The sequence below is a fragment of the Alosa alosa genome, chromosome 18, assembly GCF_017589495.1.
Source record: "Alosa alosa isolate M-15738 ecotype Scorff River chromosome 18, AALO_Geno_1.1, whole genome shotgun sequence".
Taxonomy (NCBI): Eukaryota; Metazoa; Chordata; class Actinopteri; order Clupeiformes; family Clupeidae; genus Alosa; species Alosa alosa.
The window spans coordinates 31,578,581-31,603,212 of NC_063206.1; the positions used below are offsets into that span (position 1 = coordinate 31,578,581).

At 40.4% G+C, this 24,632-nt stretch overlaps 1 protein-coding gene across 3 annotated transcripts in view; it reads left to right on the top strand.

The window, feature by feature from the left end:
• tmem254 (transmembrane protein 254) overlaps positions 1-22,483 on the top strand; it is a 32,648-nt gene extending 10,165 nt beyond the window's left edge. The window contains exons 2-7 of one of the 3 annotated variants that reach the window (XM_048270382.1): positions 1,333-1,466; positions 1,924-2,004; positions 3,212-3,305; positions 17,963-18,066; positions 18,216-18,275; positions 21,921-22,483. In XM_048270382.1, the coding sequence (XP_048126339.1) occupies positions 2,003-2,004; positions 3,212-3,305; positions 17,963-18,066; positions 18,216-18,275; positions 21,921-22,044 (384 nt within the window). In that variant the 5' untranslated portion in view covers positions 1,333-1,466; positions 1,924-2,002 and the 3' untranslated portion in view covers positions 22,045-22,483. Of the gene's footprint in view, positions 1-1,332; positions 1,467-1,923; positions 2,005-3,035; positions 3,306-17,962; positions 18,067-18,215; positions 18,276-21,920 lie in introns of those variants that run through there. The other 2 variants (XM_048270384.1, XM_048270383.1) reach the window with 2 other exon arrangements.
• The last annotated feature ends 2,149 nt before the right edge of the window (positions 22,484-24,632 follow it).

Sequence of the window (24,632 nt, forward strand, 5' to 3'; positions counted from 1 at the left end):
AAACTCAGCGGAGAAAGATATCAGTAGATACTTCTGATTTGTATAGTGTTTTGTTCACTTGGATTTTGGAAATGTTACAGAGAAATATGTTAGCCCTTCTGCCTCCAGACCATATAGTTTCATCATAGGTCATCTTGTATCAGACAAAAACGATGACTGGCTAACCACTTTAAACTACTTTAGCAAAGTCCTTGGCTGCATGTTGTGAGCAACAGGCAAACGCAAGATACAATTGCAGTCCAATGTGATGCAACTTTATTCTCTGCGATCATGGCAATGTTAGACGATGACGTTGGTGGAACAAATATAAGTTCGCCAACCTTGACTTGCCTTGTTTCCTTCAAGTGAAGTGCAAAAAAGGCATTAATGTTTTGAAATGTTAGTCAGGATAGGCTACAACTGGGGAGCTTCAGGGATGTCCCTTAAAATAATTTAGGCTATATTGCACTGATAAGATCAGTTTACTATGGGTGTATTGTGTTAGCCTCGTGAGACCATCCTGATCTCGCAAGCTTTCAAGGTTTCACTCGCGGAGCAAATCCATCTGGCAGAGTCAGGTTAGTATTGTGTAGGCCTATCTTTTGGCATCTAAGACATTGTTTAATGAAATCAATAGAATTAGCATCTATTAGCATTAATGCAGGCTAAAAGTCTGAGGATATGTTGTGGTGCATTTAGAACATCTTCAATATCAGCGTTGCAAATAGAAACAGGAGAAATGCCCTTAAGCCTTAGACGTATTAAATTGAGTATGGCTTACTAGATTAATTTAAATGGATATGATGCATCACACCCTACTAAGAAAGTTCTTAACAAGTGTTGGGAATAAGGTAGATCCCAGATTTGGTTGGGATGGTAACAAAATAGCAAACCAATTGGAAATAGATGGTATCACTTGTAGCAAGACTGTGCCCCTGGTAGGAACTCCACCTTGGTTGTTTTGCTCCCCTATGGTTTTATGGAAACCAAAGAGATAAATCTGGAGGAGTATATCAGAACGTAGAGCAATATCTAGAAAGTAGGTATAATACCTTTCACGGCCTTTTGTTATGGTGCCCCTACTTCCTGGAATAATCTCCAATGTAACATAACAAATTATTGCAGCATATATCCCTGATCACAAAACCTCTATTAAAAAGAGAACATCAGATCATCTGTCCATATTTGCAGCTGAAATGACAGCTATTATTGCATTACAGTGGGAGAAGCTAGGCCCCCTAAAGCAGTTATTTGTTCTGATTCAATGTCATCTCTTAAATCTATACAAAATGGAGAATCATCATGCCGACAGGATTTATTGAATGAAATTAATAATATCATATTTGCAATCAGTCAACAGAGAATATCAATCCAGTTTGTATGGGTTCCTGCTCATAAAGGAGTTGGTGTTGAGGAGGCAGACAAGCTGGCAAAAGAGGCAACCAAAGAAGAGGAGGTGCATTCCACTCAGCAGATCAGAAGTTAAGGTAATCATCAAACACAAAGTTAACTTAATATGGCAAGCTGAATGGGATAAGGAGAAGAAAGACATTTACAAAAGAATATCTTAAATAACAAACCTAGTTACCCAAACACACAAGAGGAGGTTTGGTTTACAAGAATGAGAATAGGCCATACTGGTTTAAATAATAGCTTACATGGTGTAAACAAACTTCCATCTGGAAAATGTGAGCTTTGTGGAGTGAGAGAGGTAGATCATGTTAAGGTGCTTGATTCTCCAGGCGAGAAAAGCTATGAGGGAAGTGAATGCAGTCAAGAAAGCTTCTCTTTAAACACCTTAGGTGAGCCTAGATCAGGAAACATCACAGTGCTATAACATTTATCAAAGAAACAAAATTAGCAAATAGGATTTAGTTTGTTGTTTTGTGTTGTTTTCCTTTTTGTTTATTTTTTTGAAATGACATCTAATTGATTGCACCTCAGTCCAATAGATGGCGGACATACACTTTGCCTGTAAACTGCCATAAAACCTGACAGAAGAAGAAGAATCAGGAAACATAATATGTATGTATGATATATTATACAAAGCATTAATCAGATCCACCATAGACTATAGATGCATAGTGTATAGTTCTGCTAACATCTCTCAGAAAACTAGATAGAATTCAGTTTAAAGGTTTAAGGATTGCTTTAGGAGCGATTAAAACAACTCCTACCTCTATTAGTAGAAGCTGAAGAAACCCCACTTAAATTAAGATTTGATCAACTGTCCTTAACATACTGGGTGAGACTAAAAGGGAGCATAAATAATCTGCCTTATCAGTCCTAAATTAATGTTGGGAATACCATTCAAAGAGATCTGGTTTTGGTGGCATATTAAAAACGCAGGGGAAATATATGGAATTAGAGATTTGCACACTCCTGTACAGTAGGTAGCGGTATGCACCAAAGAGTTGTAATCCGCCAATAAATCAAAGAAGAAGAAGAAGAAGAATCAGGAAACAGGGATTCGGTGGGGAACCAAACCAGAGAATGTCTAATAAGGGGAGAACTGCCACTCTCGGAAGACTTCCGGTTTCTGAACTGGTTGCAGTTCCTTCTGTGGTTCCACATGAGGGCGCTCGTCCACGAGTACAGAATGCATGAAGGTCTATGGAGCTGTACCCCTCAAAATCCACTTTTCTCAGGATATAATTTTTTTTCAAGTAATTCAAATATTGTATTCGAAAGGGGAGGCAAAGAAAATACACTTGGTTGAGTATTATATTTTTTAAAGTCACTTAATTGTTCTAAAAAGCCTTTCAAACGTGTCAATGACGTCATTCATTAGCACAATGCTAGCGTGTTATGGGCAACAACGACCCAACCTGTGAGAAATCAAAAGGACATAAGTACTCGTTCATTCAACTTTTGACCTATAACCCATGTTGAAGTTATACAAACTACAATCAAATCTCAGATTTGTCAACGACAATCAGGTGAAAGAGACAAATTTAGCCGTCTAGCTCCATTGACTCCCATTCATTCTGCACTTATGGCGATCGCCCCCAGTGGAACTCTGGTGGAACTGCAACCAAAATTCGGTACAATGGGACTTAATACGGAGTGCCCAGGTTCTCCGTAGATGGGCTCTGACCAAACCAACATGGGCAACATGGAACCAACCATCAAGTTATAGCCGCAGACAAAGTCCATCTCGAACGCAACGTGTAGGCAAAGGGTTGTCACGGAAGGACTTTGACTTCGAACATAATGTAGATTCCTTTTACAGGTCAACAATGGCGAAGACCGATGGAAACTTCTATTTCCAAAGAAGCGGACTTTTTTGGATAGTAACTGTGACTCTGTCCATGAGCTACTACACAGTAAGTTGGTTTTGTTGGCGTAACAAAAACGCAGATACGGGGTTCGCTCCATTAGCCTAATTATCATCATGGTGTCTCACACGTGTGGGAAAGTAGCCTAATCTCATCTTTGAACTTAGTTGAATACCTTCCATATGATGGCCTACGCATTGGGGTCATCTATATTGCTTCTACTGATCGTAGCCTAGCCTACTGATTTTGAGGACCATATGTGTTTTGAGTTTTTTGTTAATGGTGATAACTACAATTGCATGAGACCGATTTGGGCGCCTCATCTCTATCGTAACTCCCCCTATTTCCACCGGTCCCGTATTTCCACCGTCTTGCGTGTATGTGTCACTTAATATCCATTTCTATACAAACCAAGACAGCGGACTCCTATAGAAACGCAACCACGCACAACATAGGTGTATCTAAATTAGCTATGTACCAAAAATGACATTTTACCGTGACTCGAGGAGCTGTAAACAGTGTTGTAAGGCTGCGTGTACACAACCGCTTGGAGCTCCAGTGGAATTTTAATTTCACGACGAGAATTCTCGGTCTAACCGTCCATGTGCCGTTGAAACGGTGTAAATAGGCGACCCATCAGGCCAGCACTATAACTCCGAGCGTGGTAAACAAAATAGGATATTTCAGGCAGTAAATCCTCCCGTTAAGAACCAAACCAGATTTTGTTCAAATCTACACAACTATGGCTACTGAAAAATGTAAGGTTCATTTAGTAAATGTTATTTTGAAGTGTTAAAAACATCGTTGTTTTAGAATTTCTGAACAAAAGTGGTGATAATTGGGGGTGTTACGATAACTAATCAAAATGGCAATTTGCCGAATGGGTTAAGATACTTTTGTAGCCTAATGACCGAGAGCGATGTAAACCGCGTGGTGATTACCTTTATGTTATATAACTTGTGTTGTGCTCCTCACATGAAGAGCTGTGGGGTATAGGCTACTACGAAGCACGTTAGACATATTTAGGCTATGTAGACATATCGAGGCTTCACAAAGCCTTGACTCAGGGGTATACGTTAAGTAGCCTAGGCTAAGGGATAATGTAGGCTATAGAACGCCGGTCATTATGGAGAAAATAAGTCCCGACAGGGCGAACCGGACGCCGGGTCTGGTTTCGCCCTGAAGGGACTTATTTTCCCATAATGACCGGCGTTCTATACATTACCTTATTATACGGCTACTTGCCAAAACGAAAAAATAAACTCCACGATATGTCTCTTTACACTTATTTGTTACCGTTTCGTCGTGGCTTTTGCTGAGAAACAAATAGTTCGCAACACACACTGAACTTGAATGAAAACATTCTTTAGAACACAGCTGATCAGGAGAGGCACTGATGCACTGAACTGAACATCGCGAGACTTTGGGTGAGATCCAAAATGGCAGCGCACTGAACACTGACGCTTGTAAACAGAAATACAAAACTTTATTTTTCTTCTACTAAAAACAACCACTACCTCTCTACAACTCTCATCAAAAACCGGATTATATTCTCCACCTTTTCCAACGGCAACCTCTTCATTCTGGACGTTATGTCATCTGAACCCAGCAAGAAACGCACTCGTGACTACTCAACAGAGACTGAACCAGAATCACCTACCGCTTGCGCTACTTCTACATCCATCGAGGTCAGTTTACTACAATCCATAAACAACAAACTTGCAATACTGGAACATCTGCACGCAGATATTAAGGACTTAAAAGCCAGCCTCGAATTTTCCCAATCACAGATCGACACACTCGCATTAGAAAACCGTGAACTCAAAGGAAATATCACAAACTTATCCGACCATGTTAATCAACTCACCAGCGAAAATCGGATCATGAAAGAAACAATCCTAGACCTCCAGTGCCGCAGCATGCGCGATAACCTCATTTTTACCGGAATTCCCCTGCCAACTTCTAAAGATACACCCGACGACCCAGAGAAAGCAGTTAAAGAATTCTTGCAGTCATCTCTCAAACTACCGCCAGAAACAGTTGACAAGATTACCTTCCACCGTGTACACCGTCTCACTTCCAAAGACAATAAAAACCTCCTCCAATTATCGCCAAGTTCGAACACTTCAAACACAAAGAACTCATCAAAAGCAAAGGGAAAGAACTGAAAGGCACTTCATTCGACTAAACGACCAATTCCCACAAGTAATACAGGAAAGAAGAAGAGCCCTCTTGCCCATAATGAAACAACTCAGGCAAGAGGGCAAACGAGCAGCACTGTCAGTCGATAAACTGTATGTCAATGGAACTCTGTATCACAAACCCCAATATCACCACCTGGCTATAGCACATCATACCTCATGACAACATTCATCTTGATTATAACATTGTCACCCTCAACTCTCTAACCCCACTGCCTACTGATGCTTGGATCACCTCTCTCTTCTCTCTTCTTATGTTTCATTCCTTTTGCTCCCCCTACCCACCCATTCTCTTTTGCTCTCTCAATGTTTAATGTTATTCATGGTGTTTTGTCTATACATGTTTGCTTGTGTGTCCTGTCTGTTTTTGTTTATTATGTCTATAGGCTAAAGTCAAATTATGATCTGTATGTTTTCAATGCTAAACAGGAAATGTTCATGCTGTCACCACTCCAGAACCAAATTCCTACCTCTTTATGCTCTATATTCTTCTCAGCCCCTACTCTTTACATCTCATTCGCACACCACATTACATACCTATTCCTCCACCCCCCCTTCCCCCTCTCCTATCTAACTGACACCTGCACACACTCTCACACACACAATACCCACCTTATCAAACATTTTCATAACTGTACAATCACAACATGGTACCACTTACATTCCTGACCTGGAACATCCGTGGGATTGGATCTCAGGCAAAGAGGCTCAAAATCTTAAATCATTTGGATAGTTTAAAAGCTGACATATGTCTCCTTCAAGAAACTCATCTCTCAGAATTAGACTACACCCGCATCAAATCAAGACAATTCAATCACATTTTCTCATCTCATTACAATACAAAACAAAGGGGAGTTTGCATTCTGATTAACAAAAGAATCTCATTCATCCATAACGCCACCATCACAGACCCAGAAGGACGTTTTGTCATCATAAACATCTCAATTCACAATACCCCTGTAACAATTGTTAATGTTTATGGCCCTAATACAGACAACCCAGTTTTCTTTCAGAACCTCTTCACCTCCATCTCAACTCTATCTGGCTGTCCCATCATAATTGCAGGCTTACTTTAATACAGTGTTAGACCCCACATTTGACAGATCTGATCACTCTAAAAGCAAACGAATCTGGCAATCCACAAAAAAAAACAATAAAACAGTTCATGAGCGATTCTGGCCTTGGCGATTGTTGGCGGCTTCAGCACCCAGACTCCAAATGCTACTCTTTTTCTCTCCGGTCCACCACTCCTATTCCCCATATTGATTATTTTCTAACCAGCAACTCTATAATGAAAATATCTCTGATTCCACTATTCATCCCATAGTCATTAGCTTATCATGCCCCAGTTACAATTAAATGGAACATAACGAACCAACAGCCACCAATTAGCAAATGGCGCTTTTAATACATCCCTCTTACAAGACCCAAATTTCATCAGTTTTGTTGGGAGAGAGTGGGCATTCTTTCTAGAAATGAACGGCTCCCTGAATCATCTCCTTCCCTTCTGTGGGAAACAGGAAAAGCAGTACTCAGAGGAAGAATCATCTCATATTCAGTATACAAAAAAAAGAAGGAAAAAGAACAGGAAGTAGAACTCAACAATAAAATTAAACAGTTAGAAGAAACCAATGCAAGCAACCCAACTGAAGAAACACAGGCAAAACTTAGGAAACATAAATTCAAACTCAATGAAATACTCAATAAACACACTCAATTTATGATTCACCGCCTAAGGCAGGAAAACTTCCACCATAGCAATAAATCAGGTAAATACTTCAAATCAAATCCAACGTAACAAAGAAAAAATCAACAATCCCGGTCATAAAGAACTCAGCAGGGAAGCTAACCAGCTCACCTGAAGAAATAAATCATGTTTTTTTTTCCAGTTTTACAATAAACTATATTCTTCAGAAATGAACCCCAACCAGGAATTCATAGACTCTTTCCTAAACAGCATCGAATTACCACAACTCAATGAGACCGAAATAAAAAATCTAGAATCACCTATAACTCAACAAGAACTGTTTGATGCCCTGAAACAGATGCCCGATAATAAAGCACCAGGTCCGATGGCTTTCCTGCTGAGTTCTACAAACAATTTTGGACCATCTTAGCTCCACTTTTCATCAGAATGATTAATGAATCAAAACAGAAAGGACGTCTTCCAACTAGTTCCACCACAGCCTCAATTTCACTGCTCCTCAAGCCCAATAAGGACCCAACATTGCCATCCAGCTACCGACCAATTTCTCTCCTCAATGTGGACAATAAGATAATCGCAAAAATGCTAGCACACAGATTAGCAGAGGTCACCCCATCCATTATCCACCCAGACCAAACAGGCTTCATTAAAGGTAGAATTTCATCCACCAACACCATGCCAGACTGTTAAATATAATGTATCACTCTACAAATTTTCAAGATAATACCATTATAGCAACTCTGGGCGCAGAAAAAGCTTTTGATAGGGTGAACTGGAATTTCCTGTTTTCCACATTAGGGAGGTTTGGCTTGGGGAGTCGTTCATTAACTGAATTAAACTTCTATATACCTCTCCTTCAGCCACAGTAATCACCAATGGACTAACATCACAAAGTTTCACTCTTCACCGGGGAACTAGACAGGGGTGCCCACTCTCCCCCTCACTATTTACAATCTTCATTGAACCCCTAGCAGCTGCCATCCGTCAGAACCCCCTCATCAAAGGTGTCCAGACTCCATATATGCATCACAAAATCAGCCTTTATGCTGACGACATTCTTCTCTTTCTTCAAGACCCCACAACATCAGTAGAAGAAACCATCAAACTCATTGACACATTCTCTAAAATTTCTGAATACTCAATCAATTGGAATAAATCTGCAGTTCTCCCATTACATCCCAACAGCTGGGATGTGACAGCCAACTCTTCACCTATCCCACTCTGCACTAACTATATCACTTACTTAGGGATAAAAGTCTCCCCCAGGCTGTCAGACTTATTTAGCCTAAATTATTCCCCTCTACTCACTTCAATAGATGATGACCTTCAACGCTGGAAGAACCTCCCATTATCCATCATGGGCAGTATTGTCATTTTGATTACTGAGATTCTGCCCAAAATAAACTATCTATTCTCTATGATTCCAACCCAGCCCACCACCCTCTGGTTTAAGTCTCTCGATTCATTAATCACTAAATTCTACTGGAAAGATAAGACCCCAAGGATCAAACTCGCCACTCTCCAAAAACCAAAAGCAATGGGAGGACTAGAGGCCCCACACTTCCAGCACTATGCCCTGGCCAACCAGCTCCACTTTATCCACAAATGGCTACACCCCACCCCCTCAGACAACACCTGGTTAGACCTAGAACAAACAATCTGTAAAGAAATTAAAATCTCAGATCTCCCTTTCTGCAGTCAGTCGGTCAAAAAACATCCATCCTTCAAAGCCCCAACAATTTCAGCTACTCTGACAGCCTGGTGGAGATTCTACCACATCACTGATTCACCTATAGCACCATCAATTCGCACCCCGATTTGGAATAACCCAGATTTCAAAAAAAAAAAAAAAACACTTAACTTTCACACATGGATGGGAAAGGGCATCACTCACCTTCAACACATTCTTCAAGACAATAATCTGGCCTCATTTTCCTGTTTGGTCCAGAAGCACGGCATCGAGAGTAAACACTTCTTACAATACCTGCAAATTAAATCATCTATCCTAGGAAAAATTAACATCCAGACAGCTAACCTTGACATTCCCCACCAATCTCAGAGCTGCTTAATATTCCCTCTCCCAAAAAATACTCTCCCAAATTTACAAAATTATATCTCGTTCAGAAAAACAATTGGCCTGCCATATCACAAATGGGAATCAGACTTATCAATTACTCCCGTGCCGACTTCTGGACCAAAATGTGCAAAAACATCTACCTCATGACAAAGAATAGTAATCTACAACTAATACAATACAAGGTTCTTCACAGATTCCACTTCACTGCACATAAATTGGCTAAAATGGGGTTTGGCTCGGATCTTTGCACTCACTGCACACAAAATAACCCAGATACATACATTCATGCGGTTTGGCATTGCACTTCAATCAACCACTTCTGGGTGAGTGTCACAAAATCTCTCTCTTCCATCTTTGGCTGTCACATCCCAGCATCCCCTTCCTTATGCATACTTGGTGATACATCCACAGTCAATTTAAGCAACTCCTGCAATAAAACACTGCTGGTAGCGCTGACTATCGCCAAGAAAACAATCCTCATGAACTGGAAATCTAAGAAAAAAGCTCACATCACTCATTGGAAAAACTTGTTAACAGACTATATATCATTAGAAAACCTATCAACTACAAACTTAATCAATCCTCAGGATACAACCTCTCCTTGGTACCCCTTTATCACCTACTTACAGTCCTGACCCTCTTTGCCTGAGTTCCATCTCCACACGATCATAACACACTTCATCAACAGATGCACATATCAATGAACACTAGGCAGGGTTGGGTAGCTGGAACTATTATTGTTATTATTATTATCAATATTATTATTATTAGTAATATAAATAGCATCCCCTTCTTTCCCTCCCCCTTTTATTTACATTCTCTGATAAACTTTACTAATTTCACTCTTTCTCTCTGCCTCTCCCATCGTTATTCTGACGGGGCCCCATTGGATGGCTTGGGAGACTCGGTCCTGGCGGGTCGCTGTGTGGTTTTGGCATTGGTTGGGTCCTGTGGGTTATCTATTGGCCCTGGGCCCCCGGTGTGCACCCTTCTCATACGCTCATGCACACACCTTGTCCTGGAAGCACACAGCACGCTTTAAATGCTTTATAAATTTTATAAATGTTGAGTAAAATTCACACAGTATATTGGGTATAGATTCAACCCAAACCACTGGGTTACATCAACAGAACTGCTAGTTAAAATTACCAGTTGTCGGGTTTTCCAAACCCAGTATTTGGGTTGCATTGAGAGAAAATGGGCAACAATAGCCATGCAATGAAATAAAACAGTTCGACATAATTATTTATTTGACAGTTTACTTTATTTTTAAACGGATAGCCTACTCTAAAAGCAGCATGCAAGTTACTTCCATGAAGGCAGCTAGATTCCACGGTCCATTTGGGGGTCAGCCCTGTCAATCAAAGAAAGAAAAAGAGTGAATTAATCACTGCTATTTACAGAACTTTGTATCAAGACTTTCACAAACCATCATCAGTGAATGATATTGACAAACATTAAAAATCCCCCATGAGACAAAATATTAACACCACACACTCAGAAACCATGACCACCTCATGGAGTTGTTTAACAGCAGACTGACAAACATTCAGTAATGTTAATGTAGTGGCAGTGATACTGTTAGCTAGCTCATGTTAACCCATTATTCAGTTAGTTAAATCCAAGCTGTGTGTAACGTTAATGTTACCACCAAAAAACACCCAGTAAGTTACATGGCTATAATATGATGCTACCCTGAATTAATTATGTTGTTTGGCATGATGATTACCGTAGGCTACGTGTGAAGAGACTACTTCGACCATATACATTAGCTGACACACACATGCTGCACTACCACGAAGCATATTTAATTAACATTAGCATACCAACCGTCTGCTAACGTTAACCTAGCCAGCTGTTGGTATGCTAATTTTAGTTCGTTGTAAAAGTTTGTTTTGTTACTGTTCAGCAATTCATACCCAGTGAACACAGAAATATGTTTTTAAGAGTCTGTCTTTGTGTAGATTTAACATTAACATGAGCAGTAACTAAGTTAATGTTAGCTGGCTTGAATGACACAATTCTTGACCTGCTTGAGGCTGAACGAAATTGGCAGGCAAAATATCCATTCATATCACAAAGGTTATCTCTGGGTGGACTTTTAAAATCCGTCTGAATTAAAAAAAAAAAAAAGTTAAAAGCAGACACATACCTTCCAAAATCGCCTGATTTCCATTGCATGTTGACAGTTGCTGGACTGCATGGACGGTTGAAAGAATAACGATTTCCCCCTAACTCTCAAATAACTATGCAGCTGTGTTAAAGTTACCCTGGTGCTGGGTAGTGTACTCACGTCAGGTGGGGGAGAGGAGGGGCGCTGTCCTAAACTATCAACCCAACAAGCTGGGTTACAGAAAATAACCCAACATGAGTAAAAACAACCCCACACAATGACACGTAGCCTAGTATATCTCGAATTTTCACGTGCTTTGAGTTTGTTGATTGGTGCGTGACAAAGAAAATTAGGGATCCCGACAACGGTGGCAAAACACTGAACTGCTTGGTTGCTAGATAATGGGGCTAAACAATACCCCAATGACTACCATGAGTCTGAAAACAACTAGTTTGCAAGGTTACAACACATAATTGACCTGACTTCTTCAAATACATGTATAGCGACCACAGAAATCAAAAGGACAACTTAAAAACAAAGTTAAATCCACTGCAGGCAAATCCCTCCAGCCAAGACAATGACAAAATCAGTAGATGTGGATGAGTTTGTGGAAGATTGTTGAAATGTGTGCAGAAGATGACATACCACTATGTCAGTTTCTTGAAACATTGCAAGCAGTCCCATTCCCAGACACAAATTTCAGCAACCTCAAGCAGACGTGCAGTCCCACCATTCAAAAAGTGCTGCAATAAATTCTCACCAATGAGAGAGCGCAACATCAAGCACCATACCATCATGTAGCCATCCTTCAGTGGAGATGTGTGCTAACGATGGTAGGCTAAATGCTCTAGAATGTAAAATAAAACAAGAATCTCCAAAAAGTAGGCTAGTTTTAAGTAGTGGGACATTTTGAGTTACAAAGTGCCATTTTGCTTGCAGCCAGATCTTGCAGTTGTCCTTCCACGGACTGCACGAGCTGAAACCCGCCCTCATGGCGTCAGTTCGAAGATGTGATGGGGCCGTTTGGGAGGGATCTCCTCATGACTATTTTGACAGGTTTCTCATGCTGCTTCCTTATGTTGGAATATACGAAAATGAACAGAAATCGAAGGTATACCTTCTTATATGTGATTTCTGCAACAATGGTAGGCTTGCCTACTGAAAACGTTTAGATATTCTGTTATTTTATGCTGTTGGTTATGTGCTACAATGCAGGCCTGTTAACTGTATGACAACAGTGGTTTATTTAAACTACATCATAGCAATTTATTTGGTCAGTCATCATGCTCATATTTTCGGAAAAAAAAATCTCCCGTGATTTACGTCAGGCAGACTGCAGCCGGTCTGTCCGGGATAAGCTGCTGTCTGTTGTAGCTCCTCCCTGCTAGCCTTTGAAGTTCACGTTGACGTAGAAAGTCATATAGTAAGGAGCTGGCTCAAGGGTTATAAAAGTATTTTATAGTGTTTATTGGTAAAATGAAGGCACAGTTTTTATAGCCATACATGCATGTTCACTTCTGGCTCCTTGGCTATTAATTTGATATTTGGCTATTTCACGTCTTTAGAACACTAAACATATTGGAGGTGTAACTCACTATCACTCCTATGATGTATTGCTATTGTCTACTCAAAGTAAAATGCCTGTTTTGAAGTTAAAGATTGTATCAGCGATTTCAGGCCCAAAAAAGGCCCAAACATAAATGATCACATTCATCTAATCAGTGATATTCAACCGGGGGTCCGCGACCCCTAGGGGGTCAGCCAAATTATTTCATCTGAAGCATTTTTTTCCACTTCAGAAAAATTAAAATCATCCTATAAGCTACATAAACATAAAAAGAACGTAGGCTACATAATGAGCCTTCATGCAATCATGTGGTCACTGTGGGAACATATGTTATCTTGCGTCAAAACCAAAACAAGTGACGTCCATCTACCCCAGAATCTGTGCCACTCACCAGGGTCAGACGACCTCTCACTAGATAGGCTATGAGATATTTCATCCATATTCAAGCTGTGATTGTTAACTGTATAGCTGATGATACACCGGGCAATTTTTGGGCAACAGTGCAACTAATGAGGACAGCAGATAACTAGCAACTTTGTTAGCAAAACCACCGCTATTTAGCTAAATCCCATTTCATCCATATTCAAGATGTGATTGTTAACTGTATAGCTGATGATACACCGGGCAATTTTTGGGCAACAGTGCAACTAATGAGGACGGCAGATAACTAGCAACTTTGTTAGTAAAACCACCACTATTTAGCTAAATCCCATTCAATCTCAATTGAGTAATGGCACCTAATAGTTTACTTGGAAAAAACAATGTCTTCATAACAACTTTAGCAAGTAAAAATAGATGTTAGTTGGTTTTTTAAGCTTTTGATGTAGTAAAATGTCCATTTTGGGTTTCAACATAAAACACTTAGCGGAGTAAAAAGATATACAAAGCTTCCCTTTTTCCCTCGCTTCAATATCGTGACCCTGGTATCTTTATTGAGCATTTCAGAAGCTCACAGATGGTTGGTCATATTGAAGCTTTGAGAGAGCCCCCGCTGGAATAGAGGCCGTTTACATGACACGACGATTATCTCTTTCCGCTTTCACACCTTTAACGACTCCGGCAAGAAAAAACCTTGTGTGTACACACAGAGGTGTAACCGGCTAAATGTGCTGTAGTGCATATGCCAGACCAGTCGATGGCGCCGCTGTGCAGAAGCTTCACGATAATTTTGCGTGAATCGCGTTGAAGAAAACATTGTTAAAACCGTTTGTTAAGCCAGAGAATGTCTAATAAGTGCTCTGGTTAAGCAGTCGCATGAAATAAGGAGACTACAGACAATTCGGTTTTCAATTCAACTGTTAAACTAATAAAGTTCATTTTCAAGGTGACTGCTATGTGAAATTTCAAATGCTTAGCCTACGCATTGCATTAGGTCTGAGCACCACTGGAGAAACTAACATGCAGTAAGGTAATGTTTAACTAAGTTTAGCTAACGTGTGCTTCTAACTTAGCCACTAAAGGCTGATGGGCTACATTGTGCACATAAATCATGACAGGGGAAAGAAAAACATTTTAATATGATAAATAAATGGTTTGGTTTGTTTTGACAAGCAACATGTCAGGTCGAGTGCCGTGGCTGGGAGCGTACCTATGTTCCCCGGGTCCTATGTTCCCCGCTATTTGTATGGGACCGGGGAACATAAGACCCTTTTCTACAAAAAGGGTCCTATGTTCCCCGCCTTGTATCTGACCACGGAAATTGCATGGGATATGCTTGCGAGTGCACATTTCGTGCACAAACGGTAGCAAAGTGTATTTTTCTGTCAATGTTGCTTGCCGTAGCACACGTTGCTCCGAAGCCCCTTTGGTCTGACAAGTCAATAATCCAAAAATGTCCCTTTGGGTCTACAGCCCAGTAGCCTATAGTTTGATATCTCTTTGTTCCATTAAAATTAATCCCATTCTTCCGACAGATCAACCAAAGGCTATTTTAGATCACCTCCTTCACCTCTTGTACAGTAAGAATCAACAATGACATGCCAAGTGCAAAGACAATGACAAGCTTGGGACTGAAGCCATGCAGACTCGGCTATACCAGTGTTTCTCAAACTTTTTGTCTGGGGACCCACTTTTTAAAAATGACACTATCGCGACCCAACTCGTGACTGTGTTAGTTAACAAACTAGATCAGTGGTTCTCAAACTTTTTCTTTCATTCCCCACTTTGAGGGGGCATTCTCGAGCCCCACCTGTCCCTCATCGCTCTAAGAAAGTGGTAGGTCAAGCTTAAAATTGTCAAATTTATTGAAATGATGACAAGTTCTAAATATATCATCTTCAACAGAGTTAAAATCAGCTGGTGCTGCAGATAGAATAATAAATAAATACATAACACACATATTTCTGTTTTCCAGCAACATATTAGGAAGCATAGGCCATTATGCATTGTACAATATATTCAATGAAATGCCAACATGCTGCATTAAATGGATCATAATCCAGTCATACTGAGCACTGCTGGTTGGGAAATATTTTTGAAATAAACTTTGCAGGGATGTGATGTAGGCCTACTGTTTAATACATGGGATCACAAGAGTGGCTCCCAATCAGACGTTTCAGCGATTTCGCTCAGAAATCTCAAAGGCATAATACTGTCGCGATCGGGCCTGTCCCATACTCAAGTTTGTTTTGGTGAATGCAGTAATCTTATTTGCTAGGTGAGGTAGGTGCTTGTCTTTGCCTTGTAACTGGACATTTAACTCAAATGTATCGCTAAGATATATCAAATATATCGCTAAGATAGGCCAGCTTCGTCAAGAAATGTTCATTAGTGAACGTGCTTGCAGATTCAAACATGCGCTCTTCCTCCAAGAAGAGGCGACTCGGAGCTCAAACACGCGCGACAGCACTTTACCTCGGGAAAGCCACCTTGCCTCGCCACTCTCTCACGCCACTGTCTTTTCAAGAAGCTACTGTTACAATTTAATAAATTAAACATGACTATATCACACTGGGCTCCCGACTGCGCATCTGTGCAAAGAACTTCAGTTCAGAACTTTTTTCAAAAAAGGGTCCTATGTTCCCCGGTGGGGCTATGTCGTCATAAAGTTGCCGGCTTCGCACCTACAGGCGTCTACACGGCGAAAGTTAGCCGGCGGTTTCAAAAGTTCGCACTTCGGAAGTCGGTTTCAAAAGCTATCGGTTTCAGTCTCCTAAACTGCCGGCGTCGTGTACATGCAAGGCGTAACGGTTAACAAAACCTCACCGGTTTCACAAAAACCGTCGTCGTGTGCACGGCCCCTTAGTCACAGGTCATCCCCCTCCTGTGACAACTTCCCATTTCCTGACCTAGGCCTATTCAAGTACCTTTAGTAGTGATGCACGATATATCGGCCACCGATATAATATCGGCCGATATGGTCATTTTTTTACACATCGGTATCGGTCCGATGTCAAAATAGGTCCGATGTGAACAGGCCGATAATCATTCCTGTGTATTTGACGTGTGTGTAGCGATCCAAGCGTGTTATCTGTCTACACTGAATCCGTTAAATATGACTTTCTATTGCATCATATTTCTTATTTAAAATAGCAGGGCAACAAGACTGACAGAAAGACGACACTGGGCATCTGACAAAAGTTCTTTCAAAACGTTGTGTTGTATTGCGCTGCTCGCATTGCTTGCAGTCAAGTTGATGGCTGGCTTGCATGTCATGTCACGCCTAGCACTACATCTCTCGTAGGCTAAATATAACTGTGTATCAGGCAGAATGTAGTTATATGGTCGTAATAGGAATTTAATAGGGCTGTAACGATATGCGATTCAAAACTGAAATCGCAACACGCATATCCACAAACCTGTGTCAGCGTGTGAAAAGGCAGAACCGACACACCCTTTCTAGTGTCTAGCAGTGCTTCGCGAGCTTACGCGCGCCGCAAAACAACACACATCTCCCGCTTTACTTGGCGGTAGCCTACGCTGTTTTCATTGCAGACTTTACCAAACAGTATAACCCCTGTTAACCTTTCCTGCTTTGTTTCAGACCGTAGTCAGAAAACGCAGGGGAGATTCGCTATTTCGAGGGCCGATGTTATAAGATAGAATAACGCCGGGTCACGGGTCCCATTTCTGATGAGCAAAATACACGAGCTGAACTTTATGGAGTTTTATTTCGACAGTAACACCGGCCACACTGTGTACAGACTCCAACTTGAACTTCCACACTCTCTGCTCCAGTCGCATACATACACTTCCTCACTCTATCTCCCTCCTTCCCAGCTTCCCACACACACACACACACACACACACACACAACGAGCTCTCTTAAAGGAGCCGCAACACCATTTTACAACACTCCTCTCTTTGCCCCGCTTCTCTCGCCACTCAATGGACACGCCATACACTCGCCAACGCAATCCAAATAAAACATTACAATCGTGGAAAGCAAGGACTCATAGAAGACGAATTAGCTAAATTACTATTAAATCTGCTTAGCAACATTAGCATGCTGCACATATTTGTTTAAAACTCTTGGTTTCAAGTTGACTGATCATCTCAATACCAATGTTTCCCAAAAGTGCCTGTACCAAGGAAAACAAGTATTACCTTTAAACTTAAACACACATGGGGAAACTGAACAGTCCAATCAGTAGACTATGACAAGCTAGCCAACTATGCTACTATGGTACTTTGTTTACAATATTTCCAGGCTTCAACCACACAGCTGAATTAAAGAGGGAGAGTTGTAATATAAATAGTAGGCCTGTAGTGTGCCATACCTATAGGCTAATCTGCATAAAGTGCTGTCATAAATATCAGACATTCAGTATTCTCTCTTTTTATATCAGGATATAAAATAATACAGATATATTCTATTTTGGAAAATAGCTCTTTATTTGATTATCATAAGAATGTGTTTTCTATACAGATATATCGACATCGGTAAATATCGGTATCGGCCATAACAGCAAAATTAATATCGGTTATCGGTATCGGCCACAATTTTCACATCGGTGCATCACTAACCTTTAGGCATATTATCAGGCTTGGAGAGGATACTCTTTTGCAATATTTATGTGTTGTTTTACTTATCTATATTTCAGTGGACTGTTTTTTGGTCTGAAGCTATCCCATATGAACGCTTAGGCCCACTCGGTTCCTTGACAAAGTATCTTGTGGATAACCATTACCCTCTTCTGCACTATGGGTGAGTATCATTGGTATTTACTGTTGTGCTTGATACTTCATTTAAGTTTCTCGATTGTTTGAAGCTCATATTTCGTCACATTCCTGTTAATGCGTCAAAAACATACTGTTGGTGGGAACTAATAATGTGTAATTTGGAAACTATTGCAGTTGGTGGCTTGCCTGGGCTATACATTTTTTTGAAGCAGTTGTTGCCATGAAAATATGCAGGTAAGCTTAAGCTTCGGTCATATCCTATTTACAGTCCATGATTGTTCCCAAAATTCCCCAAAAAATAACCCTTTTACCTAGGGTTGGGTATTGTTTGTTTTTTATTCAATGTTGTTGCTAAATTGATACTTTTAAAACCATACCAGTGCCCTGGGCCCTGAAAATGCCTGACGTAAATTCTGGTGGTGTCTTATTTGGCTCTGGTCTGTACCTTTGTAACGCCCCCAACATTTACACACACACACTAGCCCACTTCCAGCTTCACACTCCTTCACTGGAAGTTCGATGACGCCGGACTTTAGTAGGCTAGCTGATCCAAGAAGGCTTGCAATGCTAAGTGCTGTTCCCATAATGTCACTTGGACCATACCGATATAATCAGCAAAGTTACCAAAGTCACCCCCTCTACTGTGCCTATTCTTGTTGACTCTTGTTGAGTTTTAATGCTTCCTACATCTACAGTCAAACCTAGCAAGTAGCAACAGTTATAAAGATGGGGTTAAGCTGTCTCATATTCCCTCTATCTCCATACGAACTCCCTTTTAAAGCTGGCCGGAGCCTACGGGCTAAAAATAGAGAGGGAGTTAAGTCATTTAGAGACAAGTGACCAATCTTAGGAAGCACCAGACCCTCTTGTAACAGCTGCACTCGGTGATACTGCAGACTTGTAAAATAAGGCAGAAAAACGTTTCCTCATGCTGCTTCCTTAGGTTGGAATGTGCAAAATTGTACAAACAGTCAAAAGGATGTGATTTCAGCAACAGTGATACTGAAAACGTGTTGATAGCCTGATTTTTTTTTTTTTTTTTTTTTTTTTGCTGTAGTGTAAAGCATGTCACACAGTAGCTTAGCCCACAGAAAACACTTAATTGATGTGATATAATGATGACTTGTTAAATGCATGCCTATAATGGTTTATTAAACATCATAGTAATTTATTAGTCAGTCATCATGTTCATGTTAATGAATAGGAAGGACGTTTAAACCATAGCCATGAACCAAAATTTCGCGCAATATCTGCCGTGAGTCCCAATGCGTGAGTCACAAGCTCCTCCCAGCTGACTATCAGATCACGTGGACAGTCAGTCGCAATCGATTATTTAATAAATAAATGTGAGTTACGAATAATAATAAAAAGCTTCTACCTAATATGACTATTTTTTATATAAACTGTAAAAGAAAATATGTGTTTTCCCGCTGTATTCTCCATAATATAAAGAGTAAAGTAAATTATGTACTTAGTTCCGTAATTGACGTCACTTCCTGGACTCGTCTGAGGCTGGTCTGAGGTCTCTAAATGACTTAACCCCTACTGTAAAAATAGCACCTGCAATGATACAGCAAATGAACTGCTGAGAGTATGGAGTTTGGCAGTCACGGAAGCTTGTAGTTTTTAGCGTTTGCATTTTAACGCTTCCTGGTTAGTAAGAAAAAATCTCTATGGGGAAAAATGGAGACTTTGGTAATATGGTTCAAATAAGGTCTGTGTGAAGCAACGACCGTCGAAAACCTTGGCGTTCAGTTTGATGTGTAAAAATTAATTTACTATTCTGAGGGGCAGCCGTGCCCTACTGGTTAGCGCTTCGGATCTGTAACCGGAGGGTTGCCGGTTCGAACCCCGACCAGTAGGCATGGCTGAAGTGTTCTTGAGCAAGGCACCTAACCCCTCACTGCTCCCCGAGCGCCGCTGTTGTTGCAGGCAGCTCACTGCACCGGGATTAGTGTGTGCTTCACCTCACTGTGTGTTCACTGTGTGCTGAGTGTGTTTCACCTATTCACAGATTGGGATAAATGCAGAGACCAAATTTCCCTCACGGGATAAAACGAGTATATTATACTTATACGTATACTTATTGGGTATTGGCTACAGCAAAAATGAACCGGACTACAGCATGACTACAGGATGACTCTCCTCGACTTCTCATGTAACTTTGCACTACAATCATAGTATCTAAAACCTCTGATTCATACGATCCAACCGATTGTGGCTTCCAAACCCTTCTGTAATCGACATGTTAGCTGTATTTAACAGCGTGCTTTGTTGTGAAAAAAGTTATTATCCTTGCTTGGTAAAGCCAACTGCGGTTAGCTACTTCTTGCCCTGTGACATACAGCTAGGAGACAGCGCGGGAGACTGTTTGTAGTTTAATGTTTTTCCACTGTTAGCGGATGCATAGCAACAGTCATATTTTAGACATTGAGAGACATTGGAAATAGCACATTACGTGGTGAATCCTCTGTTGCTTGTAATGTGGGAATTCTAAAGGGCAGGTGTTTTAAAAGTTCTAGTTGTAATTTAGGGAATTGCAACTAGAATTCCTAAAAAAGTTGGCAGGCTTTGTAAAATGTGAATAAAAAAGAATGCTACGAGGGCAGATAACCTGATAAATTGTTGACTTTGTGATAAAAGCAACTTCTAGCCAAAGGCAGTCAATAAATTGGATATTGAGCCATTGTGAATTTTAATATGGCAGCTGTGGCAGACATTTTTCAAAATTACTGCCAGTGACAACAGTTTTCAGATCAATGTCCTTAGCATGACATACAGTGGGGAGAATAAGTATTTGAAACCATGCTAAATAAAGTTGACTAAAAAGAGGAATATAAACTCATCTGTTAAAATTTATCTTAAATACCTTAATTTAAATAATGAGTAAAAATCCAACCTTTAAGGACACAAATTTTTTTAGTGAATGAAGAACGTATTGTAAATAAATAAATGTTCTTCCTTAAATTACAGGGGCAATAAGTATTTGACCCCTATGTGATTTGCATTGAACTCAATGAGCATCAAACCAGCTAATAGGCTAACTGAAAAACACACCATGCCAATCTCTAGGTATGGTGAAGGGTATGTGATGATGTGGGGCTATTTTAATTCCAAAGGCCAAGGGAACTTTATCAGGATGCATATTATCCTGGATCCATGGAATAAGTGGCCTTTAAAAATAGAAAATCTGCCTGCCTCTATGGGAAATTAACATAGGGGTCAAATACTTATTGCCCCTGTAATTTAAGGAAGAACATTTATTTATTTACAATACATTCTTCATTCACTAAGAAAATTGGTGTCCTTAAAGATTTGATTTTTACTCATTTTTTTTTATTAAGGCATTAAGATTAATTTCTAACAGATATTCATTGCATTTTATAGAATGCAAGGTTTTCATTAAGGTGGCAGGAATGTCCATGTTGAAGGGTCTAATGACCTGAGGGAAATAGCTCTTCCATAGTCCCTCAGTTTGGGCCATGAAACTACAAAAGGAGTAGCCTGGTTTCAGCAAACAGTATTTGAATAGCTCTTGAATAGCAAACTGGGATGGGTGGAGTCCTTTATAATTTGAATAGCTTTATGCTGCATCAGCTGATGTATATGTCATGCAGGGAGGGGAGAGGAGTCCTAGAGAAAGGTGAGCAGTGCACACCACTTTCTGCAAGGATCTATCGTCTGTTTTAATCATTGTTGTTGCATCAGCCTCTCTTGCCCATTACTATTTGAATCACTGTATTGAATAATGACATTGATGAATGTATATACTATACTAATGATGAATGTATATATGAACAATAGTGCGTGTGATGTATTGAAGTTTGATCATTTTTTTGAGGTTGTTGTTGAATGTCAATGTCTTTTGTATCGTTACAGTGATAAAGGAGTGGGAAGCCTCAAAGCACGTTGCATGTGGTTTGTACAGACATTCCTGTTTGGGTTTGCCTCTCTCGGCTTGCTAATTAAGTACAAGCCTGACCATTTATCAAAGGAAGACTGACTCGCATTGGATGCTGTTGAAGAGTCTTTGTGAACAAAGCACTTCTGTACACCTCTACAAGTCAACATATATTATCTTTGGACTAATACTACTAATAAGAAGAAGAAGAATGTTGATGATGGTGGTGATAATAATTGGAGAATTACCCTCATATTGTGATTAAGCTTATTGACATACAACCTGTGTCAATAATTAGTATTTTGCATGTATTAAGCAATCAATACAGATTTTTGAATACATTTTTACAGTTTGACAATATAATGCTTGTGTCCTTATTCAAGACCAGTGTGATTTATGAAGAAAGTGCATACCTATTTATGTGAACAAACAATGAATTTCATTAAATGTGAACAACACTCTATACTGTATGTAACATACATGTTCTATCTTAAAACATTGTGATGGTTCCCGAAATAGAAAATGAATACGAACAATTTAAGAACAGTGTGTGTGTGTGTGAAAAAATGAGAGATGGAGATACAGAAAGAGTGAGAGAGAGAAGGTCAGAGTTAATGTGCATGTGTGTCTTGTATGCTAGATAGATAGATAGATCGATAGATGCTTTATTGATCCCCAAGGGGAAATTCAAGGTCTCAGTAGCATACAGACATCACACACAACATGCACTTACAGCAGAAAAAGTAATATAAATATAAAAAAACTCCACTGCACAATAGAGACAGTAGAAGATAAAAAAAAAAAAAATATATACTAAAAAAAACTAAATCAAACATCCACATAGTGTGCTTCAGGATGGTCAAGCATAAGGTGCTTGCAGTGATAGGGCAGGGACTGAGCCTGTAGTTCCATATGCATGGTAAGGTGCTCTATGAGAGTGAGTGTCATGGTGATGGCATGGACGGATCATGAACTTTCAGGCCCCTGGGCCCAGATGTATTAAGGGCCCCCCACTAATTGTTACATATGTGGGAGGGGGGTTTGGGGGTCCTCCCCCAGAAAATGTTTAATTTGTTTGATGTGATTTCCTGTATTCTGGTGCGTTTTGGGGATGGCCAATACTTTAATTCAATCAGATTCATAGCCTACATCCTGATGTATTTATATTGAGGCAATGATTCCATGCAAAGGTTTGGCCTTCAGGGCCCCCTGACCCCTTGGGTCCCTGGGCCTGGGCCCAGTAGGCCCGTGCAGTAATCCATCCCTGGGTGATGGTGCAAATAAGTAAGTGCAACAGTGCAAGAATAAAGTCTAGAGACCAGCATAAAATAAATATGGACATAAGAGAATAATGTAGACAAGTAATATAAAAACTATGTCAGTGCAAGAATAGGTTGAAGTAATAGGGTTACAGCCATTGGTCGAGTATTAGATAAAAAGTATTAAGTACGGCCACAATCCAGGCTGTGGGAGGGAGGGAGGGGATATGCATATGTGCTAATATAGCATGTAAACAGTGTAGCATTAAAACAGTAGGCTAGTGGACAGTACGTACACAAACATGGAGAAGGTGGAGAGGCTGACAGACTATGCAGAAAAGTTTATCTCTCCTCTACCCTTAAGTGAAGCATTGAACAGTTCAATGGCCCTGGGGACAAATTACTTCCTCAGTCTGTCAGTTGTGCATGACAGTGAGCGAAGTCTCCAGCTGATCAAGCTCTTCTGCTTTGTAATAGTGCTGTGGAGTGGATGACATTCATTGTCCAAGATGTTGATCAGTTTGTTCAGGGTCCTTTTGTCTGATTTTGAAGTGATGCACTCCAGTTCTAGCCTGGCGAGCCAGACCCACATTAAAATGTAGGGTCTGGGCACTCACCGTTCGCAGTGCTCAGTCCGAGGGGCGGGATAATCAGTTGTCTTTCAAATTCCCTCTGCACGCAATAGGACGCAATAGGATATTTGTTTTCAAGTCGCAGGGAATTCAAGCCAAACCGTTGCAACTCTGCCATCAATCATTATGTTAAGCCCACCAAACGACTCTATACACGATTTCAATGCCCTGATTAAGTTTCGATTTCTGGAGCTCACAAGCCAACGGAGAGTTGCTAGACTAGCCCTGGCAGCCACTAGGGGCGCGTCTAGATTTCTAGGCTACTCCAGTTCGGCTCCCACGACAGAGCCAGCTTTCCTTACCAGCCTGTCTAGTCGCCCAGCATCCTTCTTCTTTGTGCTTCCTCCCCAGCATACCATAGCATAGAAGAGGACGCTGGCAACAACAGACTGGTAAAACATCCTGAGGAGCTTACTGCTCTGCCCTTTCTAGAGTGCTTCAGTATTGGCTGACCAGTCCAGTTTATTGTTGTTTATTGTTCTATACACGTGTAGAACTACACCACCCCACAATACAGGGGTCCTTGTAATATGAAGGAGTATTCATTGTAGGACCAGTTGTGGTGTTTGGTAGCATCTTGTGGATTAAATACTAATTTACATATTCATTTATATGGTAAACAGTTATGAATATATTTAGGTGTTATGGCAGTAAATCTAGAATGGCTGTGAGGCTTACCAGCAATTTACCCTCATGATTGAATAGCTTGAAACCATTTGTGCAAAATGCCAGTTCAACAGATAGTCATAGACACCTAATTTGTCAGAAAGAAATAAAAGAGTAAATGAGAGGGATAGAT